The sequence below is a fragment of the Aethalodelphis obliquidens genome, unplaced genomic scaffold, assembly GCF_003676395.1.
Source record: "Aethalodelphis obliquidens isolate GAN/ISIS:26980383/991018 unplaced genomic scaffold, ASM367639v1 scaffold4, whole genome shotgun sequence".
NCBI classification, from domain to species: Eukaryota; Metazoa; Chordata; class Mammalia; order Artiodactyla; family Delphinidae; genus Aethalodelphis; species Aethalodelphis obliquidens.
The window spans coordinates 70,566,032-70,593,907 of NW_020837948.1; the positions used below are offsets into that span (position 1 = coordinate 70,566,032).

At 37.7% G+C, this 27,876-nt stretch overlaps 1 protein-coding gene across 1 annotated transcript in view; it reads left to right on the top strand.

Annotated features, from left to right (window-relative positions):
* Window positions 1–27,876, top strand: part of PDE4D (phosphodiesterase 4D) — a 1,268,462-nt gene that overhangs the window by 317,593 nt on the left and 922,993 nt on the right. Inside the window, exon 4 of the mRNA XM_027101064.1 lies at window positions 1,905–2,134. Within this exon, the coding sequence (XP_026956865.1) occupies window positions 1,905–2,134 (230 nt within the window). The remainder of the gene's footprint in view (window positions 1–1,904; window positions 2,135–27,876) is intronic.

Here is a 27,876-nt window from a genome sequence, read left to right on the forward strand (position 1 = left end):
GAAATTAGACAATAAAACCCAAAGCTGAATAGAAGCCACCATTGGATGTCCTTTCACATTTTTCAAGCTATAAATCAGAAAAAGACAAATTTCCTGTTTTTGGAAAAAAATATGGATGAATGAAGTATCAAAGGCAGTATAGTGCCATGAAAAGATAAAGGGAATTAGCCTGGATTATCATAATAATAGCTGCCATTTTGTTGAGAGCAAACTGTGGGCCATCTATTAGTACTTCATACACTTTGTATCTCTGATCCAGACAATGACCCTGAGAAGTAAATATTATTATTATCCTCAGTGTTCAAGTGGAGAACCAATCTCAGTGAGCCTAAGTTACTTGCCCAAAGATGGTAGTATAGTAAGAAGTTCAACAAAGGTTCTAAGCTAGGTCTGGACTCTGCAAAGTCAATGCACTTTTAACTTATAGCCAACAGGCTAATTTTGGAGAAAGTACTTTGCCTCTCTGGGCTAGTTTCTTCACTTGTACAACTCAGAAGGAAAGGAAATTGCCATGACTGCTTATCACATAACAGGTAATGAGCTATGTACATTACATTCATGATCTCATTTAATTCTTGTGGGTAAATATTATTTCCATTTTTGTGTGTGTGGGGGGAATGGGTGGGTCATCCTCCATCCTGACAGGGAGTCACCCTTACCAATAGAAAGGTTTTTTAGGAAAGGGCAACTCCTACTTAGTTTCCAGAGCCCTTTCCATGTCTCAGGAGATAACCACTTCAAACAATATGCCAAAGAGACACAGTTGAGGGTGGCCAATTCTGCTCCCCTATGCACTGTTCCATGGGAGAGACCCTGCCTGGCCACCCACCCAAAGAACAGAGTCACTCACCGAAGCCCTCCCTGACACACCACCTTTGGCTCCTAAAGAACAAACAGGGTGTGGAGGATAGTGGTTTGGGACTTCAGAGGGGAGAAAGGCCACTCACACAGAGATAGAAAAGCAAAGGTTTGGCCAACAGATGTGTGCTGCAGAGACGATGGATCTATTTCCATTTTTATGGTAAAGAAACAGAAAACTTAGATTAAGCAACACTCTACAAACACAACTGGCAAAGTGGCAATGCAAGGATTCTAAAACTCATTGTGTTATCTGATAACATTTGGTGGCTCTATCATTCTGTGTATATGGATATAATAAACGTTGCCAGACTAGACTTTCCAACCACTTGGAAATAATTATTACTTATGTAGCAGTATATTTTTTCAACTAGAGTCAAAATATTAAATTTTCTATTCGCAAAATTCAGCTGTGATTTAAATATATTTCTACTTGGTACTCAGATGTTCATGTCTTTTTTTTCATTCCCCTCACAAAGTCTTATCATAAAACTTTGTAAAGAATATCTGAGTAACAAGTGACATATGAAAATATGTTACAGATATGGCCCTAATTATGAAGAAAAAAATAGGACTCATTTTCTTCCTCTTTCTTCATGTATTTATGGGTATGTAATATGTCAAGGTATATATATATATACATATATATATATACATATATATATACACACATATATATATGAAATTTCCACAATTCATTTCATATTTGGTAGAAAAATGTTTTGATTTACCCTTGATTTCATAGAATTCATGCACAAAACTCATAAATTCTAAGATTATTGGAAATGTCAGTTAACTGTTAACAACCAAGCCATATCTGAATATACTGGTGAACAACTTTACTATTTTTAAAATAACTCTAGATTTCAGTTATTAGTTATAGTCTTTTCACCAAATATTTTTCTGTTAATATCATTGCTTTCTAGTTAGCATTTTTCACATATAATTTTCCCTCAATTTCTTTCTCCAAAAGTGTAAAGCCATCATGTAATGATAAATCATGGGACTTTTGTTGATTACTGAACTTTCTTGAACTTTTGTCTTAGGCCTCTGAGGAAACACTGCATTCCACTAATGAAGAGGAAGACCCTTTGCGAGGAATGGAACCCTATCTTGTACGGAGACTTTCTTGCCGCAGTGTCCAGCTTCCCCCTCTCGCCTTTAGACAGTTGGAACAAGCTGACTTGAAAAGTGAATTGGAGAACACTCAAAGGCCAACCAGCCTCCCCCTGAAGATTCTACCCCTGATTGCTATCACTTCCGCGGACTCCAGTGGGTGAGTGACCTTGGCGACATTTCCCCATTTTGTATTTTAGATGGTGATGGTTATCTGTGATCTTTTGAGTTTTGTGGCTCATTGCTTGATTTGAGCAGAAGGAAAATGGGGTTTCTAGAGCCAAAAGAAAGAAGGGTGATTTTTTTTCTCAGGTAATGTTGCAATCTCTGCAGGAGGAGACATTTTAGTGAAATTATTTTACAAGGAGGACTTGAAAAGGTATTGATGAATGATAATGAGTATCTGAAGAAGGGGACTTGGACTTGGAAATTGATCTTGGTCATAGGTAATTTAATAGAAAATTTCTTAACAAATGAGAACTAATGGACAAATTACCATGTAGGCATACATATCTGGAAATGGTAGGCAATGTTTATCGATGCAAAGCAAATTTGGAATCAAGAATAGATTGTACTATAATTAGAATTAAAGGAAATATGCAGTTATAGTCATGAGCCTAGTAATTTGGCCTTTGACATTTTCAGGTGTTGCTTACCAGAATACTGTTTCAGTTCCCAGCACAAGGCAGTTTTATTCTGCATTGGTATGTATAGAAGAATCAGATGCAATGAGGCCTCCAATTACAAATGTAATATTTCTAGTTCCTACTTTGCAGAGTATTTATGTTTTTATTCTTTTTCTACTGTTTACAATGGAGTTTTTACTCTTTAATAGCAATTCACTAGATAAAATATTGTCAAAGAAAGTGAGGATAGTGGGCACATCTGTTATTTGTTTTTTTGGCCAGCTCAGCTGCATTTTAAGAAGAGAGGAGGAAACCAGTGGAACATAGGCAGTCTCTTGAGCATTTACTAGGATTACAAGAACAGAGCAATTTGTTATGCTGAAAGTGTGATGCTCCCTCATTCTCTGCCAAGTTCAAGGCATGTATGTCTAGAGAGGTATCTTTTGGATTTTCCTAAAAGTTGTTAGAAAAGTTGTGGTCAGAAAAAATTTCAGCAGTAACTGTCATCTAAGATATTGAATTTAGCTGTTTGAATTGTTATAGACCAGTTCAAAGCACCTATGTTATTAAAAGTTATGAGGAAACCACTACTAGGTAAATAAGAAGACAACAAATTCTTACTTTGAAGCGATGGAAAGAGGAATTACGTATGTGATGTGTTTGGGTTGGTTTTTTTTTTTCCTTGGGATGAACCATGTATATAAATAAGACTGTACACCTGTTGATCAGACACACTAAATCAGGTGGGAATTTTATATGGCAGTTTGATCTGAGCATGCTTTGAAAAATACTGTCTCAGAAATCCAATTTCCCCTCCTCAGCGTCAACACCACTTCATCTGTGTAGAGAACAGGATTCACTGCCAGGTGTGTCAGAGGTCACCAAGTCCACCCCTATGTTGATTAATTTGCTAGGAGAGCCCAGAATTCAGTAAATAGTTGTATTCGTGACTGGGATTTATTACAGAAAAAGAATGCAAAGCAAAATCAGCAAAGAGAAAGGCACATGGGGTAAAATCTGGAGGAAACCAGATACAAGCATCCAAGAGTTCCTTCTCCCAGTAGAGTCAGACAGGATGCACTTAATTCCTCCAGTAATGAGTTGTGACAACACATGTGAAGTGTGTTCACCAGGGAAGCCTTCTAGAAGCCTATTAAAAACTCAGTGTGTGTATGAGGTATTTAAGAGTCAAACTTACAGAAACAGAGTAGAGTGGAGGTTGCCAGGGGCTGGGGGTAGGGGAAATGGGGAATTGCTATTCAATGGGCATATAGTTTCAATTACAAAATGAATAAGCTCCCGAGATCTGCTGTACAGCATTGTGGCTATAGGTGAAAAGACTGTATTATGCACTTAAAATTTGGTCAGGAGAGTAGATCTCATGTTAAATGTTCTTACCACAATAAAGAAAATTAAAAATAAAAGAGAGATTCAGTGCCCAGAATTTTTATTGGGGGGTGGTCACTGGGGCACCCTCTTCGTAGCATGTGCCTAAATTCCAGATTCCCAGAAGGAAATCAGTTGTTCAGCATAAACCACACTTTTTACACAACCAGTTTAGGTAGTTGGCCACTCTTACCAGTTAGGGAATGGTGGGAACCCTCCTGAAATCCAAGTTCACAGATGCCAGCTAAGGGCTCACCTTTCCAACAGGCTTTTCTAATGATAACAGTTGCAGGCCTAGTATAAACGCTTTTCTGCACAGCAGGTTTATCTTACAATCATTATCTTGCTTTCTCTACCTTTGAGGAAGAAGGGATTATAGTTATAATTAAAATTAAAATGAACTAATTTAAGCCTGTGTTGTATTCAATTAACTTTGGTACCTCAAAAAATTTGGTGGCTAAACATGATTTCTTTTTCAAAGCTGGTGTTATATCATGTGCCCTTAGAAGAAACTGATGCAGTATATTTAATATGCCTCTGTGTAGTTAGGCAAGACATATAATTAAAAATCTCAGGTAAAAGCTAAGCTTATTTAATTAAATTTGAATGTGTTGCTAAAAGCAAATAGCCTCCAAGTGCCAAAGAACTTAGAGGTTCAGAATTGTCTGTATGATAGTACTTAACTTGGTTCAGAGTTTGTTTCCTTTTTAATCAAGGATCTAAGACTCAAGTATAAGCAAAACAGTGCTTACCATTTACAAATTTATTCAATATCTTGGAGGAAAGAATTTGTCTTTTAGAGAGATGAAACGAGAGTGACTTGTCTGTATCAGAAGGCAGCCAGGAGAAACCATGGATGAGAGTGGCAGAAACAAAGACTAAGGATGTCCTTAAGGGATTCCTATTATCTTTTGAAGCAAAAATAACCTAGTGGCAGGGCAGGAATAGAGACGCAGACATAGAGAATGAGAGGCTGGGACGAAGTGAGAGAGTAGCATTGACATATATACACCACCAACTGTAAAATAGATAGCTAGTGGGAAGCTGCTGTATAAAACAGGGAGATCAGCTCAGTGCTTTGTGATGACCTAGAGGGGTGGGATAGGGAGGGTGGGAGGGGGGCTTAAGAGGGCAAGGATATATAGCTGATTCACCTTGTTGTACAGCAGAAACTAACACAACATTGTAAAGCAATTATATTCCAATAAGGATGTAAAAAAAAAAAGAAAGAAAGAAAGAATGAATCAAGTGAATAAATAATTGATCATTTGGTCTAAAAAATATGTATTTGTCAACTGAGTATCTGAGAAATGTAAAAATCAGAAGTATAATTTTCTGGACTATCTAAGCTTTGGAAGGTAAGCAAATGGTAAAGTTAGGGATGACATTCTGTAGCTATTCCAGTTAACCAAGAATACAAGATTCCTTCACAGCTATCGGAAAGGGCTAATGGGTAATTTAGACTATTTTAGCTAGGTTTTCTACAGCCCCATTTCCCATCATTAAAGGTTAGTTGGCAATTGTGAATCTCTGATGAGAAAGAAGACTTTTCATGCCCTTTGGATTTATTTATTTATTTTTGCTCTTTCTTCTGGGATATCAGCACATCAGACACTTGCTCTGTCGAGTATTACACAGTGGGTCTAGAGACTTGTGCTACCCCTTTAGAAAGCCATGATGTGGTTTCTTAAGGGAATGTTGGTGGGCAAAAATGAATGTTATGTATGCCAGCTGTTAACTTCCTCATGAAGTGCCTGGGTCAAGAGCCTGAGTTCAAGAGGACTTTTTAAAATTAATACTTTCACAATTCTACTTGGATTTGTTTTAACCAGGCAATATGAATGTGTTCAAATGTCCACTATTTAACAATTCTCTTTGAGTATGCCTAAGGTGTTAGCTTGTGTGTGTTGTGATTTAGCAACATTTTGAAACTTTCAGTGATCACAAAACAGAATTGTAAGGCCCAGGATGCCCAGAACCTTGAATTCACCCACCAGTTAGTTTTCCATATAGGATAGGATAGGATGACGCAGGCTTCGTGGCTGTTTATTGACTCTTACTGAAGTAAGAGAGACATCTATTAATGTCTTGAAATGTTATGAACTTGGCAAGGACTTGGAATGTCATAGGTTTCTATATTTCTATCCTAAACAGTTTTCTATCCATTTACTTTCTTACAAACTTTTTATATATGTATAATTTACATGCAGTAAAATACATAAATCTTAAGTATGCATCTGGATAAATTTTATATATTTGTATACTCATGTAATCACCATGTAATTTCCTATCTTCTGTCACTAAAGATTAGTTTTCCCTCTTCTTAGACATCATATAAATGGGATCATATAGTAAATACTCTTTGTGTATGGCTTCTATCACTCAAAATGTTTTTTGATATTTATAGTGTTGGTGTATGTATCAATAGTTTGTTCTTTTTTATTGTGGTGTAGTATTCCATTGTATGAATATAACATAATTTATCTATGCGCTTTCATTGGTGGCCATTTGGGGTATTTCTAGTTTGGAACTATTATGAATAAAGTTGCTACGCACAGTTTTATACAAGTCTTTTTGTGGACATATGCAATTATTTCTCTTGGTTATATTCCTGGGGCTACAATTTCTGAGTTGTAGGTAAGCATTTTACTACTGTCCAACAATTTTACAAGTTGATGTACTATTTTATCCTCCCACTAGCAATGCGTGGAAGTTCCAGTTGTTCTGCATCCTTATCAACACTTAGTATTCTCAGTCCTTTCATTTTAGCCATTCTAGTGAATGTGTAGCAGTATCTTACTATGGTTTTAATTTACATTACTCTGATGAGTAGAAATATTGTTTACCTTCTAATATGCTTATTGGCTATCTGTATATCTTCTTTTGTGCTATGCCTATTTAAATATTTATCCAGTTTTTTTTAACTTATTGATTTCTGGGGGTTTTCTGTATCCTAAACATGAGTTTTTTGTTTGTATTGTAAATGAATATTTTCTCTCACATCATGGCTTGAATTTTATTTTCTGTTTACTTTTAATATGGTGGTAATATTAAGAACCTCTGAAATGCGTGTGTGTAGGGAAAAGTGTCACAGTGAACGGTCAGGGAAACAAGGATAAGTGAGATGGCAGTGGAATTAGGCTGGAGAAAAGAGAAATGAGGATGGGCAGATAACAGGGAAAAACAGTGAAAAGGAAAAGAGTGAAGTTTGCAGGGTGGAGAAGAAAATGGAAAGGGGGAAATGGAGGCAGCTTGCTAAGGGCAAAGGAGGTAACAAGGATGACACTTAACCTGCAGGGCAATTGTCCTGAGAGAAAAGAACAGTTGATCCCTTGAATATTGAATGGTGGCAAATAGGGCATCCAAGCATTAAGGGGGCAGACAGAAAAGTTGAGAATGAAAAGACAATGTCATGGTAGACAGTGGCAGAGTAGTAAGTGGTTTAGAGTGGGGACTCCAGATAAGGTGGTCTGAATTTGAGTCTTGCATGCATCACCACTTACGAGCTATCTGACTTTGGGAAAGTTCCTTACCACTCCAAGTTTCTAATTTCTAAAGGGCAAAAATAAAAATAATGAGAGTACCTACCTACCTCATGGTTTTATTGTGAAGATAAAATACTTGGTACTATTTTGGCATGTTATAGCTACTTACTGTATAACCACTACTGCTACTGCTACACTTATTTGCAAAAATATTGGAGCAAATCCTGTTTGTTTTTATCAGTTTCCTTGTTAAAATTGGCCTCAAAGATCCTCTATTAATAACTCTTGGGGTAAAGATGGGTGTTCTAGCAGATTTAGGAGGCAACCAGAAATTTGTTCCTGGTTCAGAAAGTTAAGATTGTTATGGACCTGTCACATTTGTGTTAAGAAGTCTAGGTCTTGCTTTTGGCATCAGTCCACAGACATGCCCTGCTTTCAAAGATTATTCAGTTATGTTTGGAATGAGATCAGAGGTCCTCTTCATTCCTTACTTCCTCCTTGTTTCACTTCTATAATAAACCTTGCTGACTTCAACATAGTTACCTGGTCAGAATTTTCTGGAGGAATTAGGAGCTCCCTTTGGCGTCAACTCTGGCACTGGCTTACTTTCCCTGGGTAATCCATGGACCCCCCAGATACTCTGAGGAGGGTTTAGCTTGCCACACATGGAACGCTTCTTGCACACAAGTAGGAGATTGTGGCAGCAGAGGGAGGGTAACAGGAGATAGTGCTAAATCTCTCTACCTGTGTTTTACTGCTGCATCAGCTATAATAAAATAAAAACCAAGGAGTAAGTTGTCCCCTTGTGACAGGATGACACACCTCTGGATGGATGTATATTCAGGGATACATGTGGGTGGAGAATATTACAAACACTTTCTCATCACTAGTGCCCCATTACCTGTCTGGAGAAGTACACTGTGTGCATTTGTATTACTATGTCCTATAAAAAAAAGAAAATGAAAAGAAGTTAAAGGAAGAAATGGTCACTTGGGGAAAAAAATCAACTCCCCAACATAGGAGGAAGGATTACTTTAGTCAAATAAGGCTTCATATTATAACAATCTTCCAGAAATATTTCCTTGAGTTATGTGCCATTCACAGAGGAGCTGGTCCCAGATGCCAGTTAGACTTTGGATTCTTTGATCAGCTGCCCATCATCTAATGTTCTTGAGTACACACAGTGCCTTAGTGTGAACATAAAAAAGCTAATTTTCAACATTTTGGTACTGAATCAAAATCCAAACAAAATAAAATGAAGAGAAACAGAAGCTTGGTTAAAACAGACATTTGATTTTTCAAATTTCATCCTTTTAACTTAAGAAGGCATTGACAGTGGGCATTTCAAATTTGAAGTATTGTGGATATAAGGATTTATGAAGCTAAAGAGTTATATTTCATGGTGAACCCGTGAGACTTGCACCTTCATATTGGATATGTGCTCAAGTTTCAAGATATTTATCTGAGAAGTTCGTGCTGAAAGCGATGTGGCAGATCTATAACCCAGTAGGCAAAGATTTCTGAAATTGAAAATGGGCACACATGACTGTGATTATAAAATATCCCTTTAGAAATACGGTGTTCTTGAGCTGGATTTGGTTTTAAAAGTAATCATTGCAGAGTAATAAGGAGGCAATGTTTGCAATAATCGTAAAGATACATGCTATATAAAAAAATAATAAAACAACTGGATTCCTTTGTCTTTGATTTTTTTAAATGCAATTTATTTGTATAGTGTTTGTCAAAACTTCTCGGAATATCCACAGAACATCACAAGACTCATTTCTATAGCATTTACTCTTACTTAATTGAATCAAGTTTTACTTTGCTTTGAAATTTTTGAGTTTCAAGATTAACATAGACTCTAAGAGTGATGGAACACTTTGCTATATAATATCTTGGTAAATGACATCTTGAATCTAATCTAAGATAAACAACTAAATAATGCTGACAGTTTTCCCTCACACATCACAGAAACTCTGAGTGTTTTATGGTACCTGTCATGCCCTAAATTTCCAGAAAGTAAAAATATTTCCAATGAATGAAAAAGATTTCCAATAAATGGTAATTTGGTTAAAATAAAGAATACGTTAATTATCAAACTCTCATTTCTTTTTCAGACTACTGTGGTACCTTTTCATTCTCATAGTACTGTCTGGCATCCTAATTAAGGTTACTCAAATGGACTGATACCATACCACAGTATTTTGATCTCTATTCGTATGTCAGTAAAGTAACATGTACTGGGGAGGGTTTACTTTTGTAATCAAAGATTTCTATCTCACCAGGCTCCCATGTTCATAAAAACACTGAACGGAGTGGTGACGTGTGCGTTTACCACACCGGAGCACCTGGTCCCTGTTTTCATACTTTTCTATTTCAACTTTACTTGTTTGATGGTATAGATTGGTTAGAGATCCCATATTTTCTAAAAATGAACCTGGTGAAGCATTTAATTTACCATGAAAAGTGATCAAAGAACACGATACTGTGGCAGGCAGAGTGCAGAGCTGAATAAAAACACTTTAATTATTTCCACCTGAGAATCATCATGTTTCAGCTCCTCAGATAGCTGCCTTTCCACAAACACTACCCTGTTTGACCATCCTTACATAATCACTGAAGTGTTTGGGGAGAGTTTCCAGTTCTTTCAAAGTCATGTTCTTCTGTCTTGCAATATCATGTTTGTGGGGAAAGAAAGTAGGTGAAAGCACTCTGATTGAATGGCCTTTGTTTAATTGTTATGTGCTCCATAAATGTATGCATTAATTTACACTTCATATTGGACAAAGTGTATCAGTTCAAGAAGAATAAAACAAGAAAAATGCATTCAGCTGAAATTCAGGAAAAGATGAAGTTAGCAAACTCTTTCCCCCTACAAATGAGCACCACAAAATGGAAAAAAGATTTCTTTAAAATAAAATTGTGTACAGAAAAAGAACTATGAGAAAACTATATGACCTCTTGTGTTAAACACACTTTTTTGTCATTGTTGGTTTTGCTGAAAATCCTGGCTAGTTGGTTAGAATTCTTTCTAACAGTTTAGGATTTAGGTGTTATTTACTATGCCAATTTATCTCACTCATTTAGAATCTTTTATCCACTTCAAAGGAACTAAGTGGAGCTAAGCATTGTTAGACATATTCCAAATCTGTGGAATTCAATCAAAACAGTATGCCATTTAGTTGTTTGATGTCGTTTATTTAACATATCTGGATTGACTTTATTTGATGGGTTATAGCATCATTTACCCTAAAGTTGGTGGCTCTGAGCCTGGGAAAGGTGAGACCTTTGCCCGCATTTCCAAATGGGATTTACCTCAGGGTGTTCTGATTTTTATTCCAACATGATTCCTAAAAAAATGTGACTAATGCTTAATGCCATAATAAATACACACACACACACACACACACACACACACACACACCCTCATTGTATGGAACCTATACATAGAAACTCAAAACTTTAGTATACATAAATAATAAACTTAAAATATATAATTTAAAATATACAAATAAGATTTAGAATACACATTTTAGAATACAGAAATATACTTTACCATTGACTCTCTGGACCTTTTCCATTTTTTAGTCATATATTTTAGGAGTGTTCTCTTTCTTTCCTCCTCCACTAATTGTTCTGTGCCCCTGTTAACATGGGACTCTGACCTTCTTATTTCTCCAATATTATTTAATTGAGATTAACTTTATTTCTTAAAGTTGTATGTTTCCACACATATTAGAAAATCAAGTTAAATTTTATAAATAAAAAAGAATAACTGCATGTTATATTGGTGAAAATGTTCATCTCCTCCATCATGTATCAGTTATGTATTCATGCATTCATGTACACATGCATTCAACCATTAACAAGTGTCTATTTTTTCTACACACTGAGCTATGAACTGGAGATGGGAGGCTCACCAAGACCAACACAGTCTCTTATTTCATAGAGTTTAGAATTCAGCTGGGCACACAAACAAGAAAACAGACAACTACAATCCCATTTGTTAGGTATAATGCACATATATGACTGAGGACATGCAGAGTAATGCAGGATAATAGGGGAGCAAGTTAGCATAGGCTTATGAGGAACTGACACCTAAGCTGAGACCTAAAGGAGATGGTATCAGACAGAGAGAACAGCAAAGTCCAATGACAAAAGAAAGCGGGATGTATGCATTCAGAGCGTGGCTAGACCAATAGGCCATGTTGTAGGTATTGTTGATAATCATTATTATTAATTTTTCAGGTAACTGATATGCGAGGGTTTGGAATATTCTCCAGGAGTGCTGAGCACCCAAGGTATAGGCACTGAGAAAGCAAATAGTCCAATTGATTCAAAATTGGAAAGTGGGGTTGCAAGGTAAGAAAAACTGGGAAAGGGATTTGAGAGTTTGGAAAGATAGTGAAAGAAGTGATGAATCGTGGCACCTAAGCTGAGTATGGAACTGAGTGAATGTAAGAAGGTACAGATATAGAGAGGGTTGAGATCTCTAGCGGGCTCTATGATGTCAAAGCGGTGAGATTAGAATAACTGAACAAGCTGAAAAGTTAGGAGGTTATATTTGAAGGATAGGATGTTTGGGCCTTCTGATTTAAGTTAGGTCATTTAAGGTGGTTTTCAAGATGTTAGCGGGTGTCCAGGGAAGAGAATGACTGCAGTGGGAAAGAAGTAGTTGAAGAACTGAGAGATCTGGGCATGAGGTAACCCTTCCACAACAACACTGAAGTCACACAGGATAGCAGCAGGGATCAAGATGTGAAATTGCTAAAAAGGTGGGCAGCTTTCAATAAATGAGACATAGAGACCAGGGAGACTGGCAGAAGTCAGTGATGAAGTAGAGTTGATTGGCATCGATGCCAAAAGAGAGGTTTTGCAAGAGGACAGAGGAGTAATGCCCAGTAAGTTAATGTGAGTAATTAGGAGAGCCCCAGCCCCATCTCAGGAAGAGGATCAGGGCACTGAGAACAAGAGCAGCCTCCCCTCCAATTCACTACAGGGCCGTGATGTCCTCAGCAAAGGGCCATGTTTGAAGGAAGGTAGGATGTGGGTGGCTCTTCAGAGGGGAGGGGAGGATGAAGGACAGTCTGTTTACCACAGGAAAAAAAGGGTTCCGGAAGACCTAACTAAGAAATTTGGAAGAACAGAGAGGGGCTTTGGACAGAAAAGAGAAATCATAGAGCAATAGAGGGATAAGGAACAGAGGAGAAATTATCTATCTCAGGTAGTTCTCTGAATTAGAGCTGAATTTCAAAACATTTTCAAGAATTGGTCCAGCTGTCCTCTGACAGATTCAGGGAGGCAGAAGTGTAGCCTAATAAGTAAGTCTTTTACAAAGCCCACAGGGATTATTCTAGTCCAGATAAGTAGGTCTACACTGGTAGCCTTTGGTTCCTAGTACTTTCATCATCTGTTGGAAACAGCAGCAACTTCTGGTGTGGGAAATTTTGCATCTCGCAAGCTCCTCAGCTGTGTCCTAGATTTATTACCGTCTGTGGAATATGGGGAAGGATCTGATTTTTTCATGTGTATTATCTTTTTAGTCAGAGTATTATTTTATTTTCAACTGTTGTGTTTTTAAATATTTAACTCTATTTTGCCAGCTATAATAACAACTTAGGTGTTAATTAGCGTTTGGGTTTTTCTTTTGAGAATTTCCTTCCTGAGAAATGATCATTGTCTGAAACAACTCTACTTTCTTAAATATTCTTAAATACTATTTCTGGGATTCAAGTACTGTTCCAGTTCATCATGCTGCCAGTTGTAGCAGCAAAATCTAGAATAAAAGTGAATTTTATGTGGACAAATTCTATTTGTAGAAAACTTTCTTCTGTAAATGAGACTACTGTGACTCTACTGAAAGAACACAAAGGCACATGCATATGGTTTTTTCTTAACTTGGGTGTAATGTATTACTTGCGGACTTTATCTTAGAGAAAACAATGCTCATGTTAATTTTAATTCAAAACTATATGATACAAGTTGCACGGTTAAATCCTGGGACTAAAAACCTTGATATAATGCCTCTGCAAACACAGTTTTTTTATTCTGGTCTCTCCTATGGGTCATTTTTGTTTGTTTTAATCCTCACCACCTGAAGTAGTATCTGTGACTAGCAACTGTGGAGTATGTCATAAATGCCTTAGCAAAGGATTTTAATTCTACTCCAAAGATACCCACACAGAGAGGGCTTCATTTGTCTTAAAAGAAATGTAAAGGTTGATTGATTTTCAGATTGTTGTTGGTTCATTACAACAAATAAAGACTACATAGAATCTTTACCTTCTTATTTTGGTTTTTAATTTCTGGCATGTTCTGTTCAGTGTCCACTGGCAAAGCTGAGGTTAGGGCTAATGATTTTAGGTTTAAGTGTTTCTATAAAACTGCCCTATAAGCGAAAGATATCCTTTGCAGTGGCAAAACAGTGAATGCATAATAATGAAAATTCACATTCATGGACCATTATCTAGTCATTAAGATGATCGTTATGATAACTATATAGTAACGTGGAAGACCTTGGGAACTTTTGGGAAGAAAAGAAAAATACATAAGTACATCTCCATGTTTAAATTACAGACTGCAAAATATATGCCTGCATGTGTCTAAGAACTGGAAAGTGATATGAAAATAATTAGATAGTTTTGAATAACAGGATTGTGGGTTTTTCCCCTCTTAATTTCTAGTAATGAAAATATGTGTTTGTCCAATCAGTAAATTACATTAAAATTGTATTTATGATTTATCTGCAATTGCATTCATCCAAGCATCTATAGAGCTTTAGTATATGATAGACACTCTTTCAAGTGCTGGGAGTATATTTTTGAAGAGATAAAAATAAAATTCATGGTATTTTGTTTTTCACATGTAAGTCAACAGGAATCTTTGGCAAATATGAGGGGAGGAATACTTGGACTTTTCGAGTTCTCCTGATCATTTTGTGTAACCAGGCTCTGCTGGCAGCAGACTCCCCAAAAAGATCACCAGCAGAACATATTGATCAAGCCAAACTATTAGTCTCACTGAAATAAAGGAGAACACTGCCCTTAAACTTAGAAATATTTTAGAAGGGAGAAGTACAGAAAGGATATTTATAGAGTTTTATAGCCTGGTCTTGTTAGGTGGAAAATGGTTGGAATTGAGAAGAATCTAAGGTCCTAGTAGCTTTGGATTAATGGGGTCTTAAAGTGAGGTGAGGGTCTTAAAGAGGTTTCATGAGCAAACTGTTAGTTTTGAGAAGTAAACTTTTAGTTGGTTTACAGTCTTACAGTTTAAGAGCAAGCATTCCATGGAGCTAGTACCTAAGTTATTTTTGCTTGGTCCCAGGATTTGTTTGGCACTAAAGCAGGCACTTAAGCTTTGACCCATAATTGTTTAGCGCTGGGACAGGAAAGTATTTTGGTTTTAGTTCTTACCACCTTGTTTATGAGTGAGCCTAGGTCCTATGGTCTGAATATTTATGTACCCCCAAATTCATATGTTGAAATCCTAACCGCCAAGTGGGTGGATAGTATTAGGAAGGGGGGCCTTCGGGAGGTGATTGGTCATGAGGGAGGAGGACTCATGAACAGGATTAGTTCCCTTATAAAGAGACCCCAGAGATCCTTCACTCCTAGCCACGGTGAGAAGGCCATCTATGAACCAGGAAGTGGGCATTAACCAGACACTACATCTGCCAGCCCTTGACCTTGGACTTCGCAGAGTTGAGAACTGTGAGAAATGAATTTCTATTGTGTATAAGCCACCCAGTTTAAGGTATTCTGTTACAGCAGCCTTAATGGACTAAGATACTAGGCTTGATACTCATTCAGCCAGACATTGCAAAAAGACAGGTGCTCTGTACCCTCTTTTTAAATTTATACTATTGTCACCTCATTGTTTGAGAATATAACTTTGGGGATAATCAAGGGATGAGAGCTCAAGGAAGGTAAGATCCTAGAGTGGAAAACTGGTTTGGTTGGTTGGCATCTTCTGTTTTGAAGGGGTCTCAGTGTGGTAGGAAAGAGAGCCCAGCCTTCCACCTGGGAAGCTAGAAGGGACAGATATCCCCCTCTGCGCACCTCTCTGAAGCAGTTAGAGCTCAGTATGGTAAATCTGATGCTCCCAGCCAGACCCGCCATCACATGTGTCACCACTAAATGTTAGTGGCATGGAGGTTGTGGGTGCTGACACAGCTGGGCACCAGGGCTGATGGTGCCCAGCTGGTGAGCAGCAGCATCCTAGGCAGACTGATCGTGTGGTTTCCTCCTGGCCTCCTGGCTACTCCTTGTTTCCAGTGGATCCAGCTCGTCTGCTGCTTATATTCTTTTTTTTTTTTTTTAAGAAGATGTTGGGGGGTAGGAGTTTATTAATTAATTTATTTTTGCTGTGTTGCATCTTCGTTTCTGTGCGAGGGCTTTCTCTAGTTGTGGCAAGCGGGGGCCACTCACTATCGTGGCCTCTCGTTGCGGAGCACAGGCTCTGGAGCGCAGGCTCAGTAGTTGTGGCGCACGGGCTTAGTTGCTCCGTGGCGTGTGGGATCTTCCCAGACCAGGGCTCGAACCCGTGTCCCCTGTATTAGCAGGCAGATTCTCAACTACTGCGCCACCAGGGAAGCCCTCTTATATTCTTTTGATGAATTCTTTTGATGAATTCCTTTTCCTGCTTAAGTGCATCAGTGTTGATTTCTATTATTTGCTTCCCAGACCCCTGAGAGGTACACAGCCCTTAATAAATGTATTATGAAGCTTCACTGCTCTTGAAACCAAAGTACAGGAGGTGCTGTGACTTTTCTGTTACTTTAACTGTAAAATCAGTAGTAAAAGTTAGTAGGGAGGAACCAAAGGGGAAAATTGAGTTTTCATTTCAGTGCATTCCTTTTATATAAAAGGGTAACAAAAAAGGAGGTAGTAGAGAGAAGAGTGTCTTGAGAAGAGTCTCTTTGTCCCCGGCAAAGTTTGTGAAGCTCTCAATAAGAAGACAAGGACAGGGCTTCACTGGAATTACTCCCTTTTGACTGTTCAAGCTGGTAGGCTTAAAATGGACTCCTAATGAGAGTGGTTTGCACTGCAATTAATTAAGTGCATGAAATTACAAACTGCATGTCTTTTCTCTCTGGAGAATATTCTTCCGCTATAAGTACTAATTTATTTTAATTCCTGTCTCTCTCTCTGTGTCTCTGTATCTCTTTTTAAAAAGAAGTTCTCCCTGAAGGAAAATGAACTCTGATTGCTGTTAGTCCACTGAGAAAGGCTTCCCTTTGAACATGGGAACATACTTCTCTCTAATTCTTCCTTACATGTAGTGCTAAATTTATCAGGCTTGTTCCCGATATATTTTTTGAAAATAATGGTGAGGAAATAAGATGAGAAACTGTTGCTTAAACGTTTTTTTATAGGTGTCCTTGTCTTTTAGAAGTCATTTATCTTTTTTGTAGTGTGCACACGCTTGTGTGTGATCTCCTTCAGAAGTACTTCAGAGACAGATCATTTCCAAAACCTTATCTTCAGTCTGCAGGGTCAACTCCTGGCAGAGAGGACACAGGCATGTTATCTCAATAGTAGAAGGTACTCCTTTCCTTCTTGGTCCCTCTCTACCTTTATGTACTATCTTAATTACATTCACAGCTTTTAAACCTCAATTGTAATTCTGTGCTTCAGGATTTGTATTGTTCTCCCACTTTCTCTCCTAGATTAATATTTATTTTCAGGATATCTGATTTAGTCAAATGGAAAGTGTCTAATGAGGCCATTCTTCATGAGATGGGAGTCATTTTAATTAACTTAATGGCTTGTTTCAATGTTAACGGTGGAATTGTGAGGAGAAATTATGGGTATTTGAATTTTCTAAATTCTTCAGAGTATTAATTGCATATCCAGCACTATTTCTTACAGCTGAGAAAAATTTCGTTGCTTAACAAAAAATGCAGTTGGAATAGTTTTGAAAAAGGTTTGGCATTAGCATTCTCCCTTTGAGATCATCTGAACTTTCTCTGATATCTGCCTGAAGTTACTCCCCTGTTTCTAAAGAAGGCCCTGCTGAGATCTACAATTATCTGGCATATTCAGACATGACCTGCAGATTATTATGCTAAAGTAACCCTTACCTGGAATGAAAGAGACCAGAGGTGATAAGGGTTCCCGGGCATTTGAGATCCTGAGAAAACTCAGGGGTGACTCTCCATAAAGATCTCGCCCTCCAGCCCAACCTGGAGCCTAATTTACCAATTAGGAAATTATATCTTCATTGCAAGACGGTCTCGGCCTTGTTGGCCTGAAAGAGTTAATGCACCTTTAACAAATACAAAAGATCTCTCCTAGTAATATCTTAAATGTGGGGAAAAGTCTTTGTTAACAATGGTCACCTAAAGTCAGTTAGATTTCATTGTTAAAAATTAGCACCATTAGCTAAAACCCTTGCCCGTTCAAAATAATGCGTTGTCACATAGCACCAAGATCTATTATTAAACTGCCACACATTATTGCTTTAACGATTTGAGAACTATCATTTTTAGAAAAATGACTTTGTACAATACCCTATTAGAGTCTATTTATTGATGAGAAGAACAAAATCGGATGACATTTGCAAAAAATAAAATTAGTATCTGTTGAAACATCTGTACCACTTCTCTTATTTAAAGGACATTTTTATCCTGGAAAATGACTACTTCAATTAGCCTCTCATCACAACAATAAAATAAAGTTGTCTTTGGATGACTTCTAATTTGCATTTAAATTATCCCCATGGCAGCATTTTGTAAGCACAAGCAAACAAAAGATCACTTGTATGACATAGACCTATACACCTGAAAGAGAAATATATCATCTACAAAATTAAAAATATGGGTCTTAGTAAACACCTCTGAAAAGGAATTATAAGGATCTGCATTTTTTTCCTTCTAGAGTTTACTTTTCTAATAATGCTCCAGAAAAAGAAAATTCTAATATACTTTCCTTGGAGGGGTCATGGGACAGTGATGCCGTTTGAGGCATATGGGGGTAAAAATCATGTGATGTCCTCAACTAGAGAGACTTTCTTTTATTGTTCTTTATCTCTACTATTGGCTCTAATGGTCTTTCTAAAATAATTTTATGTCATAAACTAGTAGTGACCTGGAGATTCAGTGGAGAGGTGAGGGTAATGAGTGAGATTCTCCCTTGAGAAGGATCAAAGAGTCTGGAGGCTGAGAAGTCCAAGATCAAGGCACCAGCGTAGTTGTCTTCTGGTAAAGGCCCTCTTCCTGGTTCATAGCCAGTGCCTTCTCACTGTGTCCTCACATGGTAGAAGGGGCTAGGGAGCTCTGTGGGTCTCTTTTATAAGAGCACTAATCCCATTCATGAGGGCTTCACCCTCATGACCTAAGCACCTCCCAAAGGCCCCACCTCCTAATACCATCCCTTTGGTGATTAGAATTTCAACATATGAATTTGGGGGAGACATAAACATTCAGACCATAGCAGGAATGATATAGTAGAGAGGGAAAAATTGATGATGCAGGAAGTTGCTGGGTCCATGTCTTTGAGTAGCTAAGAGGGTATGGATCTAGAATACAAGAGGATGGCTGGCCTTGGCATCAGAGCAAAGACACTTTATCCATAGTAATATAAGAGAAAGACTATATGATGGATGCAGGTAAGTGGGTAGATATGGTGGTTGAAAATTATAGAAGTTCTTTCCTAAGTGCTTTATTTTTTCTTAGCATGTGCAAAGGCCCTGAGGCAAAACAGAGCATGGTATAATTAAAGAATTAAAATAAGGGAAGTATAATTGAACTATAAAGTAAGCAGTCACATGGAGCAAGAGAGGCTGAAGAGGTAGGCAGCATGCAGAGGTAAGCCAGGCTAAGCAATGGGAAACCAGTGAAGAATGGGGTGAAATCAGACTTGCCTTCTTAAAAGATCACTGTGGGTGCTGTTAGATTAGATTAGAAATTGAAACAAGAGTATCCGTGGCGAGACTAGTGAGAAAGCTATTGCAGTAATTCAGTGGGGCACAATGGCCCAGTCTAGAGTAGACGTAGCGAGTAAAAAAAATGATCAGCTTTTGAGAAATATTTGCAGGCAGAATAGATAGACATCTCTTCTGTGTCTGGGTGTGGAAAAGATTGCCTACATAAGGAAAAGAACAAATAGAGAATAGAGCATTGGAGTGGACATAAATGCTCTGGAAGGAGGATTGAGACCCTGGTTTAGGACATTGGGTGAGGAAGCTGGGCCTTGTTGAAGAGGAGAGCCAGGCGTCACAACTGGCTAGTAGTCAAGACCTGGATCCACAAAATTATATGGTGTGGAAGGAGGGTACATTCTCCGTTAGGTTAGTCTGGCTGGGCCCAAATGCTAGTTACTTCTGATTTTTTAAAAATGTCATGAAATTATATTGACTAATTTTACTTTTAAGAAAAAATGTTAAACTTTTCATTTTCATAGTGAGACCAAAGTGCAGCTCAAAATCTTAAGGGGAAAAGAGTCAGAACTTAACAGGCAGAGTGTTGATTGACATGGTGTCAGGCTCTAGGCCCATCACATAGACTTTTCTTTGCTCTTTTGAAGTTTTTCTCACAGAAGCACTTGCATTTTAATTTCTGCATCCCTCCTAAGCAGGTGTAGAACACAGACTCTGTGATTAAACGTTCTCTGTACATCTTGCAGATGTAAGTGGCCTGCAATATGCCTCCATCCTGAACCTTGCTAGATATTTCTGCACATACGAAATTATAGCCCTGCAGACCCTGTTAAAGAGATTACTATTAGATAGAGCTATGAAATGATTATAGAAATAAAAGAAGAAGAATTGGTTTCAGGAACCTAGTCCTATTAGACCAGGAGAGTTGAAATCTTCAAGAGGTTTTTAAGCTAAAACCCCAATGCTTGGAATGAGTCACCCCCTCTGAATAGGACTGTGTTTCTCACCTGAGCAATAGGAAGAAGATATTATTTTTTAATAAAAGCCCGCATTAAATTAGAGGAAAAGTCCATCTAACTATGAAGTATAACAATGGAAAGATTAGAATAAAAAGCCAAATAGGAAAATTTAAGGAATCTGATTTCACAATGGAGGTTTCTAAACTTGGGAGAGACTTATCTTTCTGATTCTAAAGTTAAATTAGGATAAAGAATCTGCATGTTGGAAACCAGCCTGTTTTTATGTACCATTATTTTCCTGCTTTTGGTATGGCTTGACACCAGTGTTTTCTAGTGAAAATTCCCTTCTCTAGGCTGCTAAGAGAGCAGAGCAGAGCATGTAAGTGCTGTGGGTGTGGGTGAGTCGAGTACCTAAAGGTGTGAGTGGAAAGGTGTGAGGGGAGAGTGGTTATTCAGTCTTATTTCAAGCCTTGAAAACAGTTAAAATCTTCAAGTCTGTGAAATGAAGCTTTGGGGGACTTAGAATATTACTGAGATAAAGGAAATTAAATCTTGTTCCCACCTGTCTGAGATTTTTGGCCAAGACGGAGAATGAGAGCGTAATCTTTGGGTCTGGAGTGGAACATAGAAAGAGCTTCAATTGCCCATATGTTAGTAAAAAAAGAACGTAGAGAGGAAATATTGTATGACCTTTTGAGCCAAGCCCTCTCTCTGCTATTCTTCAATGCTTTTTCCCTCTTAAGAGAAGTGACTCTAATTCTGTCTCTTCCTTTAAGACCTTGGCTTCTCTGGGTTCCAGAGGCCTTTATGAGCATGTTCCTGTCTCCTCCTTTCCAGTCTTTAGTCTCCTCTACAGAGCAGATGCAAGTTTGAGGGGAGAGGGCAGCAGAGGCCTGGCCCTGAAGCTACTTCAGTAATGGTGTCCTCCTTAAGAGCAAAAATAAGTATTTCTAGTATATATATCAGGTCCAAAGTAGGTACTGAAAATGAGAAAAGAAATCATGAGAAATTACAAACTCGAGTTAGCATATATCACAAAGTATTAAAAGTCATAATGTATTATTAACTGCCCAACATAATTCTATAGTACCTTTTCCTTACACTTTTGGCTTCATATTATTTGATTGTCTATTTTTTAAAATTTTATTGGAGGATAGTTGATTTACAATGTTGTGTTGGTTTCAGGTGTACAGCAAAATGATTCAGGTATACATATACATATAATTCTTTTTCAGATTCTTTTCTCATACAGGTTATCACAGAATATTGTGCTATATAGTAGGTCCTTGTTGGTTCTCTGCCTTACGTACAGTAGTGTATGTAAGTTAAAATGACACTGATATTATAATGCTTTCTATGGAAAAGTTAGGAGATAATTCAGACTTTTCTTTAGGATAGTTGTTTCTTAAAATTATTAATTGTTTAGAAAAGTTAGGTAATAAATGTCATATAAATTGCTAAAGCTGTCGAATTTGGAGAAATCTTTAATATGTTTCTTTCATATTTGAGCTGTAAGATTTGGGGGCATTTTGGTGTGTGTGTGGTGACTAATCTTATATACTTCTGGCTTAACTGGCTTAGCCGTTTGTCTGATGTCCTTACTATAGTGTCACAATTGGTTTAAATGAGTTTTAGATCAGCTTCATCAAGGTCAGCAATTTATGTCAAATCTGAAAAAAATTTTTAAATTTTTCAGTGTGTTAGTTTGATTTACTCTTTTTCATTAATTCAGTTGTTAAGCAATCCAAGAACCAGTTCATCATTTCTATTTGAAATTTTCTCTTCCTTTTAATAAATTATCACTTCTGAGATAATCTGAAAAAACTGTTACAATTTGCTGCTTGGTAGCTGAACAATTTCTGTTGACTTATTCACTCAGTCATTTCATTTTCCCATATTCCAATGATTGTATTCAAAACTTTCTCTTATTTCTCCCTTGGTTCTTTAATTAAAAATTTAAGGATTAAAAAATGTATCTTTCACGTATGTACAAGTCAAGAGTCAGTCATTTCTCACCTGTCTTATTGAAACATTCAGAGCGTCTTTCCAAATTCACTTCTTGAGATTGGAAGAATTTTTATTTTACTTCCACAGTTTTACAAAAACATAGAACTAAATAGATGCATTGCCAGGGCCCGACCCCAGAGCCTTGGAAGGTGCTTATGCAAACAGAGAGCCCTGCCTCTTAAGTTTCATCATCTTCACCATAAACCTACCTCTGCTTCTCCTCTTTTCCCCCACATGTCCCACAAACACACACAGGTACACACACATATTGTTTCTTGTGTATTTCACTCTGTGTGTGTACTATAAGGTTACTGAAAACTTTTAAAACATCAATCTAAAATGAGGTCTCTGCTATGGTTAAGGTACAACCCAGGCCACAAGACTAAGGCACTGGACCGACGAGTTCTAGGAGCTGGAGTCTTTGTGAGAAAAGGCAAGGGGGCAAGGGCTTTCTCCAAGTGGTCAGGGGCCCCAGAACTGTCCTGTGGACTGAAAGCTGTTGATTAATTTAACATAATGCTTGCTTGGGCCCACCCAGAACTCATTTACTCATGTTGTATGTCTATGTCCTATTGATGTGGTGGCCTTCTGCTTTATTATTCAGGGTTTCCTGTCACGTAAGACCTGGTCCACTCACCCAAATTTAGGGCTCTTACCTTTGTATCATTGTCCAATTCAAACTTGAGCCACTTGCCTTTCTATCTTTGTTTGTAGGGCCTAGAAGTGCAAGAGGTCTTAGAGGTGAGCTCTTATGTGTCTTTCCAGAAGAGTATCAGATAACTTTATCAGTGAGGAAGTGAAGCACAGCCTCCTCTGATTGCAACACAAAAGGACTTAGGGAACAGAATACAAAGAAATTCAATTACTCCTTTTAATAAGTAGGAGCAGTTCCACAAAGAGAACATGTAGACCTTATTTGGTGGTACATCTTCCCATGGAGAAGGGAGATGTGAATGAAGGGACCTTCAGGTAGGCAGGAGGGATGGTTGTAAAGGAAGGAGAGGTTCTGTATACTAGAGGACTTTCCACTGTGGGAGGATAAAAAGGATGGCTGTAGTAGGAAGAGGATCGGTATGAGAAATAGCCCAGCACCTGCCTGCTACAGAGAGGAGGTCCTCATAGCTGGCTCGTGTTATGATTAAAATGAGTGGGACAACATATTAAGCAGGACAACTCCCATATTGGGCGGAATTCTCAGGCTTGGCCAAAGAGGAGCTGAGTAATCCCTGTAATGTACTGAAAGCTGGAAGACTGAGCAGAGTCAGGCCAATTTCCGTGATATCCCTAAGGGATTTCCTTCCTATTTTGAGCAGAATGGACTTGGATTGGGCAGCTTGTTCCTGCAAGTTGGCAGGCACCCACTGAACAGAATAACTGATTTGCTGCTCGGGCTGCATATGCCAGTTGAATTGCCAAGCAAACATTGCCTGGGAGAAATACCTGTTAAAATTGAAATGATCACTGGCTAGATTGATTGGACACTTAACTTTGTCGACTATTATTATATATAACTTTTTAAAAACATTTTTATTGGAGTATAATTGCTTGACAATGTGGTGTTAGTTTCTGCTGTATAACAAAGTGAATCAGCTATACATATACGTATATCCCCATATCCCCTCCCTCTTGCGTCTCCCTCCCACCCTCCCTATCCCACCCCTCTAGGTGGTCACAAAGCACGGAGCTGATCTCCCTGTGCTGTGTGGCTGCTTCCCACTAGCTATCTGTTTTACGTTTGGTAGTGTATATATGTCCATGCCACTCTCTCACTTCATCCCAGCTTACCCTTCCCCCTCCCTGTATCCTTAAGGCCATTCTCTACATCTGTGTCTTTATTCCTGTCCTGCCCCTAGGTTCATCAGACCCTTTTTTTTTCAGTTTCCATATATATGTGTTAGCATATGGTATTTGTTTTTCTCTTTCTGACTTACTTCACTCTGTATGACAGACTCTAGGTCCATCCACCTCACTACAATTAACTCAATTTCATTTCTTTTTATGGCTGAGTAATAGTCCATTGTGTATATGTGCCACATCTTCTTCATCCATTCATCTGTCAATGGACACTTAGGTTGCTTCCATGTCCTGGCTATTGTAAATTGTGCTGCAGTGAACATTGTGGTACATGACTCTTTTGAATTAGGTTTTCTCAGGGTATATGCCCAGTAGTGGGATTGCTGGGTTGTATGCTAGTTCTATTTTTAGTTTTTTAAGGAACCTCCATACTGTTCTCCATAGTGGCTGTATCAATTTACATTCCCGCGAACAATGCAAGAGGGTTCCATTTTCTCCACACCCTCTCCATCATTTATTGTTTATAGATTTTTTGATGATGACCATTCTGACTGGTGTGAGGTGATACCTCATTGTAGTTTTGATTTGCATTTCTCTAATGATTAATGATGTTGAGCATTCTTTCATGTGTTTGTTGGCAATCTGTCTATCTTCTTTGGAGAAATGTCTGTTTAGGTCTTCTGCCCATTTTTGGATTGCGCTGTTTGTTTTTATCATATTGAGCTGCATGAGCTGCTTGTATGTTTTGGAGATTAATGCTTTGTCAGTTGCTTTCTTTGCAAATATTTTATCCCATTCTGAGGGATGTCCTTTTGTCTTGCTTATGGTTTCCTTTGCAGTGCAAAAGTTTTAAGTGTCATTAGGTCCATTTGTTTATTTTTGGTTTTATTTCGATTTCTCTAGGAGGTGGGTCAAAAATGATCTTGCTGTGATTTATGTCATAGAGTGTTCTGCCTATGTTTTCCTCTAAGAGATTTATAGTGACTGGCCTTACGTTTGGATCTTTAATCCATTTTGAGTTTATTTTTGTGTATGGTGTTAGGGAGTGTTCTAATTTCGTTCCTTTACATGTAGCTGTCCAGGTTTCCCAGCACCACTTTTAGAAGAGGCTGTCTTTTCTCCACTGTATATTCTTGCCTCCTTTATCAAAGATAAGGTGACCATATGTATGTGGGTTTATCTCTGGGCTTTCTATCCCGTTCTATTGATCTATATTTCTGTTTTTGTGCCAGTACCATACTGTCTTGATTACAGTAGATTTGTAGTATAATCTGAAATCCGGGAGCTTGATTCCTCCAGATCCATTTTTCTTTCTCAAGATTGCTTTGGCTATTCAGGGTCCTTTGTGTTTCCATACAAATTGTGAAATTTTTTGTTCTATTTCTGTGAAAAAAGCCATTTGTAGTTTGATAGGGATTGCAGTGAATCTGTAAATACCTTTCGATAGTATAGTCATTTTCACAGTGTTGATTCTTCCAATCCAAGAGCATAGTATATCTCTCCATCTGTTTGTATCATCTTTAATTTCTTTCATCAGTGTCTTATAGTTTGCTGCATACAGTTCTTTTGTCTCCTTAGGTAGGTTTATACCTAGGTATTTTATTCTTTTTGTTGCAGTGGTAAATGGGAGTGTTTCCTTAATTTCTCTTTCTGATTTTTCATTGTTAGTATATAGGAATGCAAGAGATTTCTGTGCATTAATTTTATATCCTGCTACTTTACCAAATTCATTGATTAGCTCTAGTGGTTTTCTGGTGGCATCTTTAGGATTTTCTATGTATAGTATCTTGTCATCTGCAAACAGTGACAGTTTTACTTCTTCTTTTCCAATTTGTATTCCTTTTATTTCTTTTTCTTCTCTGATTGCCATGGCTAGGACTTCCAAAACTATGTTGAATAATAGTGGCGAGAGTGGGCACCCTTGTCTTGTTCCTGATCTTAGAGGAAATGCTTTCAGTTTTTCATCATTGCAAATGATGTTGGCTGTGGGTTTGTCCCATATGGCTTTTATTTTGTTGAGGTAGGTTCTCTCTATGCCCACTTTCTGGAAAGTTTTTATCATAAAGTGGTGGTGAATTTTGTCAGAAGGTTGTTCTGCATCTATTGAGATTGTCATATGGTTTTTATCCTTTGCTTGTTAATATGGTGTATCACATTGATGATTTGCATATATTGAAGAATCCTTGCATTCCTGGGATAAACCCCACTCGATCATGGTGTATGATCCTCTTAATGTGCTGTTGGATTCTGTTTACTAGTATTTTGTTGAGGATTTTTGCATCTATGTTCATCAGTGATACTGGCCTGTAGTTTTCTTTCTTTGTGACATCTTTGTCTGGTTTGGGTATCAGGGTGATGGTGGCCTCGTAGAATGAGTTTGGGAGTGTTCCTTTTCTACTCTGTTTTGGAAGAGTTTGAGAAGAATAGGTGTCAGCTCTTTTCTAAATGTTTGATAGACTTCGCCTGTGAAGCCATCTGATCCTGGCCTTTTGTTTGTTGGAAGATTTTTAGTCACAGTCTCAATTTCAGTGCTTGTGATTGGTCTGTTTATATTTTCTATTTCTTCCTGGTTTAGTCTCAGAAGGTTATGCTTTTCTAAGAATTTGTCCATTTCTTCCAGGTTGTCCATTTTATTGGCATAGAGTTGCTTGTAGTAATCTCTCATGATTCTTTGTATTTCTGCATTGTCAGTTGTTACTTCTCCTTTTTCATTTCTAATTCTGTTGATTTGAGTCTTCTCCCTTTTTTTCTTGATGAGTCTGGCTAATGGTTTATCAATTTAGTTTATCTCTTCAAAGAACAAGCCTTTAGTTTTATTGATCTTTACTATCATTTCCTTCATTTCTTTTTCATTTATTTCTGATCTGATCTTTATAATTTCTTTCCTTCTACTAACTTTGGGGTTTTTTTGTTCTTCTTTGTCTAATTGCTTTAGGTGTAAGGTTAGATTGTTTATTTGAGATTTTTCTTGTTTCTTGAGGTAGGATTGTATTGCTATAAACTCCCGTCTTAAAACTGCTTTTGCTGCATCCCATAGGTTTTGGGTAATCGTGCTTTCATTAACATTTGTTTCTAGGTGTTTTTTTATTTCCTCTTTGATTTCTGTAGTGATCTCTTGGTTACTGAGTAGCATATTGTTTAGCCATCATGTTTTTGTATTTTTTACAGTTTTTTTCCTGTAATTGATATCTAGTCTCATAGCATTGTGGTTGAAAAGATACTTGATACGATTTCAGTTTTCTCAAATTTATCAAGGCTTGATTTGTGACCCAAGATACGATCTATCCTGGAGAATGTTCTATGAGCACTTGAGAAGAATGTGTGTTCTGTTGTTTTTGATGGAATGTCCTATAAATATCAATTAAGTCCATCTTGATTAATGTGTCATTTAAAGCTTGTGTTTCCGTATTTATTTTCATTTTGGTTGATCTGTCCATTGGTGAAAGTGGGGTGTTAAAGTCCCCTACTATGATTCTGTTGCTGTCGACTTCCCCTTTTTTGGCTGTTAGCGTTTGCCTTGTGTATTGAGGTGTTCCTATGTTGGGTGCCTAAATATTTACAATTGTTATATCTTCTTCTTGGATTGATCCCTTGATCATTATATAGTGGCCTTCTTAGTCTCTTGTAATAGCCTTTATTTTAAAATCTATTTTGTCTGATATGAGAATTGCTACTCCAGCTTTCTTTTGATTTCCATTTGCATGGAATATCTTTTTCCATCCCCCCACTTTCAGTCTGTATGTGTCCCTAGGTCTGAAGTGGGTC